General features: G+C 38.1%; 1 protein-coding gene across 7 annotated transcripts in view; it reads left to right on the top strand.

Annotated features, from left to right (window-relative positions):
* The first annotated feature begins 1,430 nt into the window (after positions 1-1,430).
* hectd1 (HECT domain containing 1) overlaps positions 1,431-15,539 on the top strand; it is a 40,194-nt gene continuing 26,085 nt past the window's right edge. For all 7 annotated transcript variants that reach the window (XM_065288292.2, XM_065288287.2, XM_065288289.2 and 4 more), the window contains exons 1-12: positions 1,431-1,662; positions 4,761-5,026; positions 5,574-5,808; positions 6,430-6,657; positions 7,025-7,306; positions 10,070-10,340; positions 10,431-10,507; positions 10,835-10,933; positions 11,019-11,133; positions 11,437-11,611; positions 11,725-11,863; positions 11,959-12,129. In XM_065288292.2, the coding sequence (XP_065144364.1) occupies positions 4,887-5,026; positions 5,574-5,808; positions 6,430-6,657; positions 7,025-7,306; positions 10,070-10,340; positions 10,431-10,507; positions 10,835-10,933; positions 11,019-11,133; positions 11,437-11,611; positions 11,725-11,863; positions 11,959-12,129 (1,932 nt within the window). In that variant the 5' untranslated portion in view covers positions 1,431-1,662; positions 4,761-4,886. The remainder of the gene's footprint in view (positions 1,663-4,760; positions 5,027-5,573; positions 5,809-6,429; positions 6,658-7,024; positions 7,307-10,069; positions 10,341-10,430; positions 10,508-10,834; positions 10,934-11,018; positions 11,134-11,436; positions 11,612-11,724; positions 11,864-11,958; positions 12,130-15,539) is intronic.

Genomic DNA, 15,539 nt, shown 5'->3' with positions numbered 1-15,539 from the left:
GTAGTTTAGTTGTTATTTAACCCTAATAAGACATTGGGGCCAATCTTAACCCAAGACACTTTTTCTTTAGTTAATAAACATAGTTCCCTTCATCTCAGTGGAATAAGATTTAGTGACTTTTCTAGATTATCTGTCAAGATTCATAAAAACTGGTCTTGATTCGGTCGTTCTAAAAAGGTGAACAAAAAATAGTCCCTTGGGGGTAAAAATGACCCCAATTGAAAATGAATGGGAAATGCAAAAAAAATTTGTTTTTTATTTTTGTCAAAAAAATCTATGCATCCAGAATAAATTTGAAAATTCTAACACAGACACACACACTTACATTCAGTCAAATTTCTGTGGCATTTCCAAATGCATCAAAAATTCTACTATTTGAAATGATATTTATTTTTAATGTCCCTTCTAATGTTTATATAAACATAAATTCACAAAATGTATCACTAAAGTAGTAATTTGAGAAGTTGGCCACATCCAGTAAAATGAATGGGTCTCTATGGGCATCTGCTGGTCGAAATGATTTATTTCCTAAACTTTAATTCTATGGGTTTTTTTCTAAACACCAAATGGCCGAATTCAACACACAACATCTAGATCAATATCTAAAAACAATTTAAATAAAATTTTGATCATATTTATGTGAATTTTTTATAAAAATGTGATATTTTACGGCAAGCTAATGGTGTTGATGAGGAATTGAGTGGTAAACAGGTACAAAAGTACCTAAAACAAAGCATTAATGTATAGATTGGAAGTAAACAAAAACATAAATTTTGTGTATCATTAAAATGTTATATATTTTTTGTAATCATTCTTTTAATTTCTAGGGTCATTTTTACCCCTGTCAAACTATATACGTATACAGGAAAATCTGGGGTTATGAGGGTTAAAGGGATAGTTCACTGAAAAATGAAATTTCTGTCATCATTTACTAACCCTCCAGTTGTTCCAAACCTGTATAAATTATTTTGTTCTGCTGAACACGAAGATATTTAGAAGAATGTTTGCAACAAAGCAGATCAGGGGCCCCATTGACTTTCATTGTAAGAAAAATTATACTATGGGAGTAAATGGTGACCCAGATCTATTTGGTTACAAACATTTTTCAAAATAATTTATACAGGTTTGGAACAACTTGAAGGTGGGTAAATGACGAAAAAAAATTTTTTTTCAGTGAACTATCCCTTTAAGTCACAGGATGAACGTTAAAGAGTGTGACTTGTCACTACACTAGTACTTTTCTTGCATTTTATGTATTTTTATACAATTCCACAATATTAAGAAGTGTCACGTTATTAACATTACAATGTAAAAATAAAATAATACATTTGCAAATCATGTAAATGATTTAATATTTGGCCGCCTCGTTGAATGTAAATAACGAGGTTCTTCAGCGCCCCCTGTCGCTCGGTTGCATTTGAGCCCTGCTGCGGAGCCTCGTGATATGCGGAGCCTCTAGTCGGTCTCTCGACGGCTCTCTCCATTTCACTCAATATATCTCACCCATCGCCTTCCCGTTTACTTTGACCTCTATCTTACAAACAACAGACGCAAGGAATGAAGAGATTTTCAAGTCGTACCGTCTGACACAACTTTCTCCAGATCCGAATTTTCTTCACCTTTGTGTGTTTTTCATCTCGTTTCGTCGTTTGGCGATAAACGGTGAGTGTTTGTATCACCCGACGGAAGGTTTATACCTCTGCCCGACAGACGAGCTCAGGCCTCGGCCTCTCACTCAACTTAGCCCCCGGCTTTACTGGTAAACACAAGGCCGCGTTCTTGTTACGTTGTTTGTTTGTTGTTTTCTACCTTAAATTGTATATAGAACTGGTCGTATGGGTGGATGGAAAACATATTTATGTTCAAAATACATTGAGTATTAAGTGGTTTGAGTTTATTAGATATCTTGAAGTGTTATAGCAGGACGCAGTTTAGCTAAACCAAGCTAGCTAAATACTGTGATAACCTAGGCCTTTTACAGGCGATATTTTTAATGGCTGTTTACTTAGTTTCTGTGAAAACATATTGTCAAAATTAAGACTTTTAAACAAATGGGGAAAAATTTAACGATATGGGAGCCTTGTCATGGCGAGAACGCTAACATAAGCTATCTGAACTTAAGAAAGGAGGCCATGAGAACAAGAGGATTGAACGTTAATAAATTGCAGTTTTTTACGTTTACCCACTTACCGTTAAATCGCCCTTTTGAAGGTTCATAACATTATATGTAAATTATCAGACATTTTTGGGACATCGTGTTTGTTCACCTGATCGGATCTCACGAACATGTTAGATGGACGTAACGTTACATTACGAAACACGCGATATAATATTATATATCAGACGTTCTGTGCTGACCCGTGTTGATGTTATGTAATGTTAATATAAGGACCTTCTGTGATCAGTTTTTGGGGGGTTGTCAGACCGGTATCATGATGACATCGGTTGCAATCGAGTTGTTTCTAAACTTCATGAAATTAGACATTAGTCAGCTGACCTGGCAGATCAGATCAAATATCTTGAAAACGCCACAGTCATATCAGAATTTAAAACAAGATGTTTTTTTATTAGAAGACTTGTGGATCACATGGTTAAGTTGATCTCCATGCTGTAAGCTCTACATCTGACACAATTTATACTTGAAATACCTAAATATACTTCCTTATTTACTCTTAAGCTCCTATAAAAAGTCCAAAAAGCAGATCTGGTTAAGTTAAAAATTGCTAAAATTACATTAGTAAACTACCTGGTTTTTCTTTCTTGTGGAGTATTTGCTTAATTTTTTTTAACCCAGGGCTTTGGCATCAGAACTTGTTTTGAACTAGTTCAGAGTTTAGTATATTGAATGTATTATAATAATCCTGTGTAAGAGTTAAACATTTATTTATTTTTTATCAGAAAGTAACTCAAATCTTACATTTTGTGGGTAAACTTTTCAAAAAATGTTCTGATCCTTTCTGACTTTATATATTTAAAGGGAATAATTCACACAAAAATAAAAATTTGATCATATTGCAATTGTTCTCAAGCCATCCTATTGTATTTTACTTTCTTCTTTCATCCAAACACAGTTGTTTTAAATATAATATTCTGGCTCTTTTCAGCTTTATACTGGCATTGGATAGTGCCCCATTTGAAAGCACCAAAAAGTGCATCCATCCTTTAAAAACGAATCCATACAATTATTAAATGTCTTTTTTTACTTTATAAACTATGGCCATACACATGGTCATGCTTAGTGGTCGACCGATATTATATTTTTTATATATATATTTATTCCCGATACCGATATTAAGAAAGCTATATGGTCGGTATATCACAAATGTTATTAACGTAAATAAGAGACAAACAGTAAATTGGTGAAACTAAATAAACATTTGTTATGCACGACAACATTTATAAATATACCATTTTAAAGTACTTAAAACATATTTACAGACTTATACCACGGGTCTGTTGAATGCTGTATTCTGATTGGCTGAGAAATGTTCCATGGGTATGCATTAATTTCAGATAACCGCACACCTAACTTGTCAAATGTCTTAAAAATAGGCACCAGAGCATTGTTTGTGGTAACCGTGGTATAAGAGGAATAATTGACTCCGTTCCTTTGAATTATTTGAAAATAATGCACACCCGCGCTATTGCACCTTGGGTGTGCATTATTTTCTTATAATTCAATGGCCCGTCGTCAATTATTCCTTGCATAATTAATGTGGATCTGACATCTCACGGTACTGTTTGAATAAGTGTGTTGAACTTGTGTGGTGTTGTGTGTGACACAACATAACGTCATGTTAAATAGTGAATAATGATTGGTCATTTTACTGTCTGACAGATTTTGGCTTTACTGAGTGTCCATTCATTACAAATTTAACGTAATAGAGATATTTACTGGCCGATTGAAAAGATATATTGGCATGTCAGGCTAGTTTTTATGGATGGGCTTTTTGATGCTTTAAACATGGGGCACTACCCAGTGCCATTATAAACCAAAAAGAGGAAAGTCATACACCTAGGTTGGTTTTAGTGTGAGTAAAATATGGGCTAATTTTGAGGTTTCATTTAAGGTTTGTGTGTTTTGTACATTTTTTCCATCTTGTTTTTTTGGCAAATTATGTTGATTCGAGTCAAACAGTCAAGTTAACAGGACATTCTTCGTGAATCAAGTTAGTCACTTAATCTGTTGTTAAGTGGATGTCCCAGTTAGTCTCTAAGAAGATGGTGGATCTGAAGCCTGTGTAAAGCTACCTAGAGTATAATAAAGGACAGACGTTTGCGATTTCACACAACTCTGGTTTATGCTCAAGTTTGGCTCGGTTTCTCCTGCCTTGCTTTTTTAGAACAGGGAAACTGTACTTGTTTTGTCAGTTTGCTTTACCGTGTATGTTTCAGTAAACAGCCACGCTGTTTGGCCACTACTGTGTGAGTAATAGATGAGCTATTCATCATGCAAACCGCTGTTGGCCAAGCTTACTAATCAGCTAATAACAGCAATTTCTTTCAGTTCTCCAATTACAGACAGCCGTTCATCACGTTTATTGTCTGTTTTACTCCAATTACAATGCCTAAATCTTAATCCGCTCCACCAATTCTGTAATTACTCAGAGTTTTTATTCAATTACTCAAGTTTGTTGTGCCGTACAAAGCCAAAGACATCAAACAAATAGAAGAAAGCATTGGTTTAATGCCTAAGGCAACATCGCAGAGGATTTTGTGTGCCGTGAACTCAGATTTTTTTTCTCTTATTTTTTATAAAGGTGAAGACTTAATGAAACAACAAGAGGACCAGTGACTGCCCCCGTTTATTTCTCTCCTGCTACTGGCGGATGCGTCCCCAGTTGGGCCTGTGACCGGGTGTTGGGTGGATCGGGAAGCCAGGCGTCATGGCGGACGTGGATCCGGACACATTGCTGGAGTGGCTGCAGATGGGACAGGGTGATGAGCGCGATATGCAGCTCATCGCCCTGGAGCAGCTATGCATGCTTTTGCTCATGTCGGACAACGTCGACCGCTGCTTCGAAACGTAAGTGAAAATGCAGATCCGGTGCTAGTTCGGATGTGTTGGGGGAAAAAGTGTTTGTATTATGTCATGGAGATATGTGTGCTGGTATGATATGTGCTTTGCATTTTTAAGAAATGTTGAACCCGTCTGTGAAATCCAGGCTAAAGTTTCATCAACTTATTGTGATTAGGAGAATCAAAGTTTGATTTTTAATTGTTTATTTCACATATTATGCTTAATTGATTGCCATTTATAAGATTAGATGTTTTTTTCTTTAATTGATTTCTTTATTGACCTTTCAGAAATTAACTTTGTCTGTGGCAACTCCTCGGTAGTCAACATTAATGATCGACAATACATATTCACTGAGTTTTAAGATATTTCTCGCTTTTATTTTTTGAAAAGAATAGATTTCATTTCATATTACCGTCAAATTATCCTCCATGTTGTGGATTTGTTGTATTGCATATTATCATCATGTTAGCTTTCATATTGTGCCGCCCTTACGTCCATTTTCTTCGGTCTACACTAATTAATAAAAATTGTTTTTGCTGTCCGTCTACCCCAGGTGTCCTCCGCGGACATTTCTTCCAGCTCTTTGTAAGATCTTTCTGGATGAGAGTGCACCAGATAATGTGCTGGAAGTGACAGCCAGGGCCATCACCTACTACTTGGATGTGTCTGCCGAATGTACCCGCAGGATTGTGGGAGTAGATGGAGCCATCAAGGCCCTGTGTAACCGACTGGTGGTTGTGGAGCTCAACAACAGGACCAGCAGAGATCTGGCTGAACAGTGTGTTAAGGTAGGCAACTCGATATCGATTGCTGAACTCCGTTTATCCTAATTACAAGTGCATCTAGGATTGTTTTATGGACTAATGTAACAATTGCCATTTAAAGGAAAGCACCACTGTTTTTCAGTATTTTACTATGTTCTTACCTCAACTTAGACGAATAATACATACCTATTTTTTTTTAGTGCGTGCACTTTTAATCTGTGTACAGCGTTTTGTGAATGTGTTACCATTTAGCCTAGCCCCATTCATTCCTATGGCTCCAAACAGGGATTCATTTAGAAGCCACCAATACTTCCATGTTTTCCCTATTTAAAGACTGTTACATGAGTAGGTACACGAGTAAGTATGGTGGCACAAAATAAAACGTTTGTTTGGAGCCATAGGAATGAATGGGGCTAGGCTAAATGCTAACACATTCAAGAAGCGCTCTACAAAGATTATTTAATACAAACCTATCTTTTTTCAATGCGTGGACTTTTAATCTAAGTTGAGGTAAGAACATGGTAAAATATTGAAAAACGGTGGTGTTTTCCTTTAAAGCTGTGATGTTTATGTCTCTTCATGTTACAATTGTTTATTTGAACATAATTAAATCTTTGAGTTAAATCATGAATTTGTTGTTATCAGGTTCTGGAGCTGATCTGTACTCGGGAGTCTGGAGCGGTATTTGAAGCCGGGGGACTGAACTGTGTGCTGAGCTTCATAAGGGACAGTGGTCATCTGGTGCACAAAGACACTTTGCACTCCGCCATGGCAGTAGTTTCTCGTCTGTGTAGTAAGATGGAGCCGCAGGACTCTTCCCTCGAGACATGCGTCGAGTCCCTCTCTAGTTTACTCAAACATGAAGACCATCAGGTACTACATGAGCAAGATTTACCAGATAATAAATGTTACTATAACCAAAAAGCTCCATAAAAATCATGCAAATGATCAAAAAATGGAAATTCGGTCACTTTTTGTATTGCTGAACTCAAGGAAGATATTTTGAAGAATGTTTGTAACAAAGCAGATCAGAAGCACCATAGTTGGAGAAAAAAATAATACTATGGAAGTGAATGGTGCCCCTCATCTGTTTGTAACAACATGAGGGTGATTAAATGATAACTTAAGAATTTTTATTTTTGGGTAAGCTATCCCTGTAAGTGCTATTTGTTTTGTATGATTAAATATTTACAAATCTTGCATCATTAAATAATAAATATTGCCCCAATGTGATCCACAGGTGTCTGACGGAGCACTGCGCTGCTTTGCTTCACTGGCGGACAGGTTTACACGCCGTGGAGTTGACCCAGCACCGCTAGCTAAGCACGGGCTTACAGAAGAGCTGCTGTCCCGTATGGCAGCAGCAGGAGGAACAGCATCTGGACCCTCCTCCACCTGCAAACCTGGCAGAACCTCCAGTGGAGCTGCTCCATCTGCCGCCGACTCCAAACTGAGCAACCAAGTGTCCACCATCGTCAGTCTTTTGTCCACACTTTGCAGAGGCTCACCACTTGTTACACATGTAAGATATATTTGGAGTATGATGTCGCAAGTACTGTGGGTTTCTTCAGTATTGTTATGAACTTTATCACATGGTGACGATTTAAAAAAAAATGTGTCAATGTTTGTGTCAAAAGTATGCTTAAGCTAAGTAATACAATGTTGGGCTTTTTTATATAGGACATTTTAATGTATAATTTAATGAATACAAATTATTAAAATAATTAAGTAAGGAATAATTTACGACGTGCCACTTGCGGTTGTGCATTATTTTCAAATAATTCAAAGGACCGTAGTCAATTATTCCTCTTATACCACGGTTACCACAAACATTGCTCTGGTGCCTGTTTTTAAGACATTTGGCAAGTAAAGGGCGATTTATAGTCGTGCGTAGGTCCTACGGCATAGCAGCGATGGCGTAGGTTCCGCGTCGGTTTTCATTTATACTTGTGCGTCGCCGTCCGCGTCGACGTACAAACACACGCGAAACCGCTGGTTGGCAGTAATCACGCGTGTAACCACAGTAGCAGCAGAAGTCGTCACAGAAGAAGAAGCTAAGCAAGTAAACCCACAAACGAAGAAGAAATAGCAACTTGTTGTGTATAATTTGAGAAGACCAGCAATGATGGAAGTAAATAAACAGCGACTTATGTTGCAGTTTGAGTTAAATCACTCCTCAACTTGGCTCACCTTTGTTTTCATCGTCTCAAATGGAAATACCTATGACGCAGTTTTTTTACCTGACGGGAGGGGTTCTGGTGGACCAATCACAGCGCTTACGGTCCGCGTAGAGCCGACGCGCTGTTAGAAATTTTGTGAGGTGCGCGTCAGGCTACGCAGAGCTACGCACAGGCTACGGATAGCCTACGCCGTAGCTACGCCGTAGGACCTACGCACGACTATAAATCGCCCTTAAGGTGTGCGGTTATTGAAAAATTATCAACACCCAAAGAACAAAATGATCAACACCCTCAGGGCCGTGTTATAAACACTTTTAGGAGGTGGTCAACAGAGATGTCTCATGCAAATTAAATTATTAATACTAATGAAAATCAGGAACAAAACATAATCATCTGCTTCACCCCATAGGTAGACTAGTAGAGACTGTTAGATAGTTTGTCAAATGGATGTTAAATGTGATCCTGGACCACAAAACCTGTCATGATGGTTATATGATTTATACATCGCCTGAAAGTTGATTTAAATGAGCTTTCAATTTATTTATGGTGTGTTAGGATGGGACAATATTTGGTTGAGATACAACTATTTAAAAATCTTGAATCTAATGATTCAAAAAATATTGAAATTTTTGAAATAATAACCCAATGATTTTGGCAAAAAATAAAAATCGATAATTATGATCCATACACATAATTTAGTGGTCCAGGGTCACACATATGATAAATACTTGCTGCGTTCTTTCTAATAAATGAGTCTTTAATAAATTGAAACCGAAATTTAATTACCTTTAAGGTACCTAAAGACCAAAACACAGTGGGCTCTATCTTACACCCGGCGCAATGCAGCGCAATGCGCGACGCAAGTGTCTTTCGCTAGTTTCCACCCTAATTTTCATGTTTAGCGCCGCGTTGTTTAAATAGCAAATGCATTTGCGCCCCCTTTTGCGCCCATGGGCGTTCTGGTCTGAAAACGAGGTGTGTTCAGGCGCATTGTTGGCGCGTTGCTATTTTGAGGCAACTAAAATAGACTACGCCATTGACCAACAAAAACCTGGTCTAAAGTCAATGGCGCAATATGTTTTTTTTTATTTAAAGAGCGCATTAGTAAAATGCGCCTATAAACGGGAGGACAACGCGGGTTTGCTTATCACAAGGTACATGAATGCGCAGCAGCACAAAAATGCTTTTAAATATGAAAGATTAAAGGATTGAATGTAAAAGATTATTATTGAGTCTCTTGGACATAAATGAGGACTAATTATGAGACATTAGAAGACAAAAAGAGCTGCTTCTGCAGCCTGGTAAGTAAATAAATGCTTTGCTTTGAACAAATGCGTCTGTTTTTAAATTTTTTTAATGCTACCTCACGGATTTATTGTATATGATTACTCTGTACCTGTGGATATGGTGAGATGAGAAACATTTTTAAGTAATGCTTAAAAAAACTCTTAGCTAAAAAAACCGCTGTCCAAAGTGCTGAAACGTGAGGAGAGCCGTTTGTAAATTCTTTATCTCCTGTTTGTTACAAATAAAGTATTTTTAGAGTACAAACCTTATCTTACATACTTGTAAATTATTTTTTGATGATATTGGATAGCCATACATTTAAAGCAATTACAAGCCTGCTTTTTACTTCCATGACTAAAAGAAAACTGGTTTTAAAGGTTTTAATTAAAAAATAACAATTTCAATACAAGTGAAAAACAACATAATTATTTAACATTAATCTTAAACTGGGGATCTTCTTCCTACGCTTAGTTTTTCAGTTTACAAAGTCCGTCATCTAAATAGGGATTAGACATAGCGCAAGAGCAACTTGCTTTTAAAGGGGATGAGAGCTGTGACTCTCATTGGTTTACTGCACGTTACGCCCAGAATACTCCCATTACAATAGGACCTACTCTTTTCGACCATGCGCTCAGCGCAAAAAAACATTTTTCCCGTCGTTAAATTAGCAAAAGTGGATTCGGACACGCCCATTTAGACGTTGCGCTGTGCGCTTTGGACAATGCGCTTAGATCGTTAAAATAGGGCCCAGTATCTGAGTCTACTTGGGTATCGTGTGTGATTTAAAGATTTACGCCTGTGTTATCTCTCATCCTCAGGATCTTCTGCGCTCCGAGCTACCCAACTCTATGGAAAGCGCCCTGCAAGGGGACGAGCGCTGCGTGCTGGACACCATGCGGCTGGTGGACTTGCTTCTGGTGCTGCTCTTCGAGGGCCGCAAGGCTTTGCCCAAATCGACTGCAGGTTCCACCGGTCGTATCCCAGGTCTGCGGCGTCTCGACAGCTCCGGAGAACGTTCTCACCGACAGCTTATCGACTGTATACGCAGCAAAGACACGGATGCTCTCATTGATGCCATTGACACCGGTGGTAAGCTTTTCAAAAAGTTTTGCTTAAAAAGTTATTTCAATGAATGTTGTTTTGATGTCACATCCATTCTTTTTTTTTTTTTGTCTTAAGCATTTGAAGTGAATTTCATGGATGATGTAGGTCAGACACTCTTAAACTGGGCCTCTGCGTTTGGAACACAAGAGATGGTGAGATATTTTGTAACGTCTGGCATTGTGCGGTTGTTTATTACGTACACAGAAATTGCCTTCAGACAGGGTGACTCATTGATCATGGTGCAACAGCGTGAGCAAACAGAGGTTGCTGACAAAATTTAGGACAACACTTTTTTTTTACATTGTGCAATAAGAGACCACCAGCAGAAGTGTTTTGAATGCCATGCATAATGAAAATTAATATGACCTCGTTTTCTTGACCCTTCTGGTCTGTGGAGGACTTGTGTAAGTGAGAGGGACAACGGATCAGTAGTATTCTCTTGGGGATGTGAAATCTCACCTGCTTCTGGTCTGCTTAAGGTGGAGTTTCTCTGCGAGAGAGGTGCTGATGTCAACAGAGGTCAGAGGTCATCCTCACTGCACTATGCTGCCTGTTTTGGCAGACCACAAGTAGCCAAGGTAAGGCATTTAATGCGTAACATCTTTGTGATTTTTAAATGACGCTTTTACTGCTTTTGTATATTAATATTTGTTTTTAAACTAGACTTTATTGCGCCATGGGGCTAACCCTGACCTGAGGGATGAAGATGGGAAAACTCCATTGGACAAAGCTAGAGAGAGGGGTCACAGCGAGGTCGTAGCAATTCTTCAGTCTCCTGGTGGGTCTATCAGCTTTTTCTTGTTTGTTATAGTTAATGATCTGTTTCGTTTAAGAAAGTTGTTTGTTTTGGCGTGTTAAGGTGCTATCCTATCTTAATTTCCTATTTGTAAATTGATTTCCCCTAAAATGTGTCTGCTCAGTATGTGGTTGTGTGCTTCAATGGATTTCTTTAAATTTTCAATTCTGTTTGGCGACGCTAGTGGTGCATATTTCAGCTTTAATGCATTCACTCACCATTAATTTCATTTTGGATTTGGGTAATTGAAAGATTTTAATGTGCTTCCCATGGTGTGTGGTTTAGGAGACTGGATGTGCCCCGTAAACAAGGGGGATGACAAGAAAAAGAAGGATGTAAATAAAGAAGAGGAGGAGGGCAGTGAGCCAAAAGGTGACCCTGAGATGGCGCCTATCTACCTGAAAAGGCTGCTTCCAGTATTTGCACAGACTTTTCAGCAAACCATGCTGCCTTCAATAAGGTGAGAGGCTGAATCATTTTAAACCGGACTTAAGGTAATAATGTAACGCTAACCTTGTAGATGTTATTGCTTTCTAGTTAACCATGTTTTGATGTATCGTCCTCCTTTCACAGGAAAGCTAGTTTAGCTCTGATCAGGAAGATGGTGCACTACAGTTCTGAAGTTCTCCTAAAGGAGGTGTGTGACTCTGATGCTGGACACAACTTGCCCACTGTGCTTGTGGAGATCACCGCAACCGTTTTGGATCAGGAGGTCAGATTTTTTTTCTCACAGTCCACATGGCAGATAGATTTTCATATTCGTTGGTTGGTGGTTAATTCTCAATGACCTCTACTTGGCTTTCACAGGATGACGATGACGGTCATCTGCTTGCACTACAGATCATTAGGGATCTGGTGGATAAGGGAGGTGACGTGTTTTTAGACCAGCTGGCCCGGCTGGGTGTCATTAATAAGGTTTCCACTCTGGCAGGACCCACGTCAGATGATGAAAACGAAGAGGAGGCCAAGCCTGAGAAGGTCAGACTTGCTCACTTTAAATGTCTAAGGGGCAGTTTTTTTGGACGGGGCTTACCCTAGACCCCAGATTAACTAAACTTGCCTTGACGTTACTTAACATATCAGTGCCAATTTTTTTGTCTATGCACACTAGTATTGTTTTTAGTAAGGTGGGTCAATGACGTGACGTAAATTATTTTGTGTCCGTATGGTTCAATTTAATAATATTTTAACATCATTTGTCAAAGATTATTTAGAAAACAGAGCTGTTGTCAGCACATGTCGGGACAAATATTACAAAAACGCATTAAAATTTACATTTAGAAATTACTTGTATTAAAATGTTTTTTTATGATTACGCATGCATGTCATCAAGGTGTTTAAAATATTTAATATTTCTTATTCTTTGGCACAATTGGCGGTTACACCATTTGACACCATTTCAGGTCCATTCAGTCTTAACTTTCATAAAAATGGTGCAATTGTAATTTTTTTATTGCATAAAATATTCAAAGCATTGAAATAAACCTGATACATGCTTTAAATTTTATTTATTTTTTTAAGATTTTTGAATTTTATTTCTTGCCAAACCATTTTTGTCCCTGACCCAGGTATGTTTGTAAAAACAAATAAATGTCCTAATTAGGGATGTTCATATCAGTTAATTTTCTCGACCGACAACCGCAGCTTATTAAACAAACTGTTAACTTATTCGATTTTAATATTCAATTGTAATTGAGTAAAAAATACAGTTGACAGTTGTCTGTGACTTGGTAAAAACATAAAAATGTGTTTAATTTGAACGTGCAAACAGCAGACAGATCAACAACAGAGCCAGGATTCTTACATTATCAGATATTCACGCAACACAACAGTCCAGAGAATCAATATCCAAAAAGTTCAGATTGTCTCTTTTTCATCTTTCACAGTGGCCATTTCTAAAGCAGGACGCATTTCAAAAAGTTTTGCTTTTATGTCGTCTTTCTCTGTTTGTGCAAAAAGAGTTTATGGTCCGTGTCAGAGGCCATCAGCGAAGGTCTGTACGAATGTGCGCGAGACGGACAGCTTCATCTTGCGCGCGTCTCCTTTCAGCTTCCAAATCGTACTCAAACATGCACACAAATGATTTCTCATACAAATGATTACTTTATCAGCCCGTCAGGGCAGCAATAATTTGTGTCATTTACAGGACATTCACAAATTAAAGATAAAAAAGTGGCAAAATGTCTGTCGGCTCATGACGCACCGTACGTTAACAAATTTTTTCTTTTAATGTTAATCGGTCAGAAATTCTTACCTTCAGTTAACAGTTAAACGGTCAATTTGAACATCCCTAGTCCTAATATTACTAAAGCCCGGTATACTCTGTGCGATTTTAAAAAGTCCTTTAGGATTGTTGTAGGGCTGGGTTTCGATTCAAATTTCAAGAATCGATTCGATTCCGATTCTCAAGATCTTGGATCGATTATCATTGTTCGATTCGATTCAATTCGATCCGATCCGATCTGATCCGATCTTCGAGATTTAGATAAGTGTTTTTGAAAAAAGCCCGGAATGGTGCCAGATAGGGGTGCATGGCATGACCAAAAATCTATTCCATGAGTCATTTTATCAGTATATTTCATGGTATACATGTTTTTCAGTTTTTTGGATTATAAAAATGTGCAGTTATTTGCCACTCACTATAGCTTTTAACTGCTCACCACAGTTTTAAAATATGGACAATTTAAAGTTAATAATGTTAAAGTGAAAATGCCCAGATGATAACAACAGATTAAGTCTTGATAGACAGAATCTTGTTTTTAATTGAGTTATTAATTTTAAAGACTATTGAAGCTATAGTATGCATTGTATTTTGTATTTATGCATACATTACATTAAAAATAGGCAGTATGTAAAATGAACAGGTATAAATTTATGCACAAACCTACAGACAGGATAAATACCTGTATATGAGAGACGGACCTCTTTATAGATATTATGACGGGTGCTATGATGTGATGAAGTCTGTTTTGACGCTCTTTACTTTCTATTACACGTTAATATTTTCGTCTCTTTCTCGTCTTTCTGAACAAAGATGTTTGTACTATAAGCAAATTAGGCGTCAAACTACAGCGCACGTGTCACTGATATAAACGCGAGTTTTGTAATTAGCTTGCTTAAAGTTCAGAAACCTTTACAACTATTAGCATTATTATGTGTAAGAAGAACTCTTTATTTGGCGACCCGTTGCGCGCGCCTCAAGAAACCTCTGCCCGTCAGAGACCGGCTGCATGAGCACAGAGGGAGGGAGGGAGGGAGGGAGAGAGAGAGAGTTTCACTGGAGACCCGCGGTGGATTCACTGCATGGCGCTTATTATAAAAATTACACAAATAACTCGTTCATTTGTTATGAGTGGATTATTTTACATGTAGATCGCAGCTTTGAGCGTTTCTAGAGTTTTCAAAACAACCGCTTGCTTAACGTTCCTGACGGCTATGTTCGTTTTTTTAATGTCCTTCCACCTCGCGCGCATGCGTAAATTCAATGATGCGGCAAGTTTAAGTTATTAATTATTAAATCGATTCTTTGAGTTACGGATCGATCTTTAGAGATTAACATGAAAATCGATTCAGAATCGGTGAATCGATTTTTTCAACACAGCCCTAGATTGTTGCTTGCCACACGGTGCGATCAAGATCGTAGTTAAGTCCATGTCACACTGTATGATCTCAGTTTCCATCAATGTCAGACTGTACGAGTTTAAAGACTTTCAAAAATCGGACGCACACAAACAAACGCGTCCGCAGTTTTACGTCATCGATGGACGACGGCTGGGCGAACACACGCTAAAACGAAGGCTAGCAAACCGAAACAACATCTATCATTCATTTTAATCATGACTTGTCTCAAGCATAAAAGAAGAAAAAACGAAGGAGACGAGTACCTGGCATTTGTATTTTCAGCGCGATTTCTCTCCAGGCTGCTTCATTTTTATCCTATACAGTGGTGATGACACATTGTACAAACACTCTTTATGTTTCCATAACTCCACAAGTACAGTCTATCTGGCTCTTTTTGACATTTGTCTGCGTTGATTTGTTGTTGTCGCCTCACTAATTGCGTCATTTGGTTCTGTGCTTCTATTGGGTCTTGATTTGCCGGTTGTCGTAGGGAGATGTCACACAGCAGGATTGTCTCACAAAATTTCTGACACTGCCATTTTAATTTTGATTGCAACGTCATTAATCGGCTGTCTGTGAACATGTCAAACTAGCGATTAAAGATGGCAGATTTTAGCCTAGGATTCCAGAAATCTTTTAGGATTTCAAAATTTGTCCCAGACAGCTAAATCGTGGCTAAAATCTCACAGTGTGCACCGGGCTTAAGGCTTAGTCTTGGCTTAATCTAAACGCTGTCTGGGAAACGGCCCCTTAATGTCTTTTATGCG

Source organism: Paramisgurnus dabryanus, chromosome 17, assembly GCF_030506205.2.
Source record: "Paramisgurnus dabryanus chromosome 17, PD_genome_1.1, whole genome shotgun sequence".
NCBI classification, from domain to species: Eukaryota; Metazoa; Chordata; class Actinopteri; order Cypriniformes; family Cobitidae; genus Paramisgurnus; species Paramisgurnus dabryanus.
The sequence above is the reverse complement of the archived record's forward strand: the minus strand, read 5'-3'. Positions and strand labels throughout refer to the sequence as shown.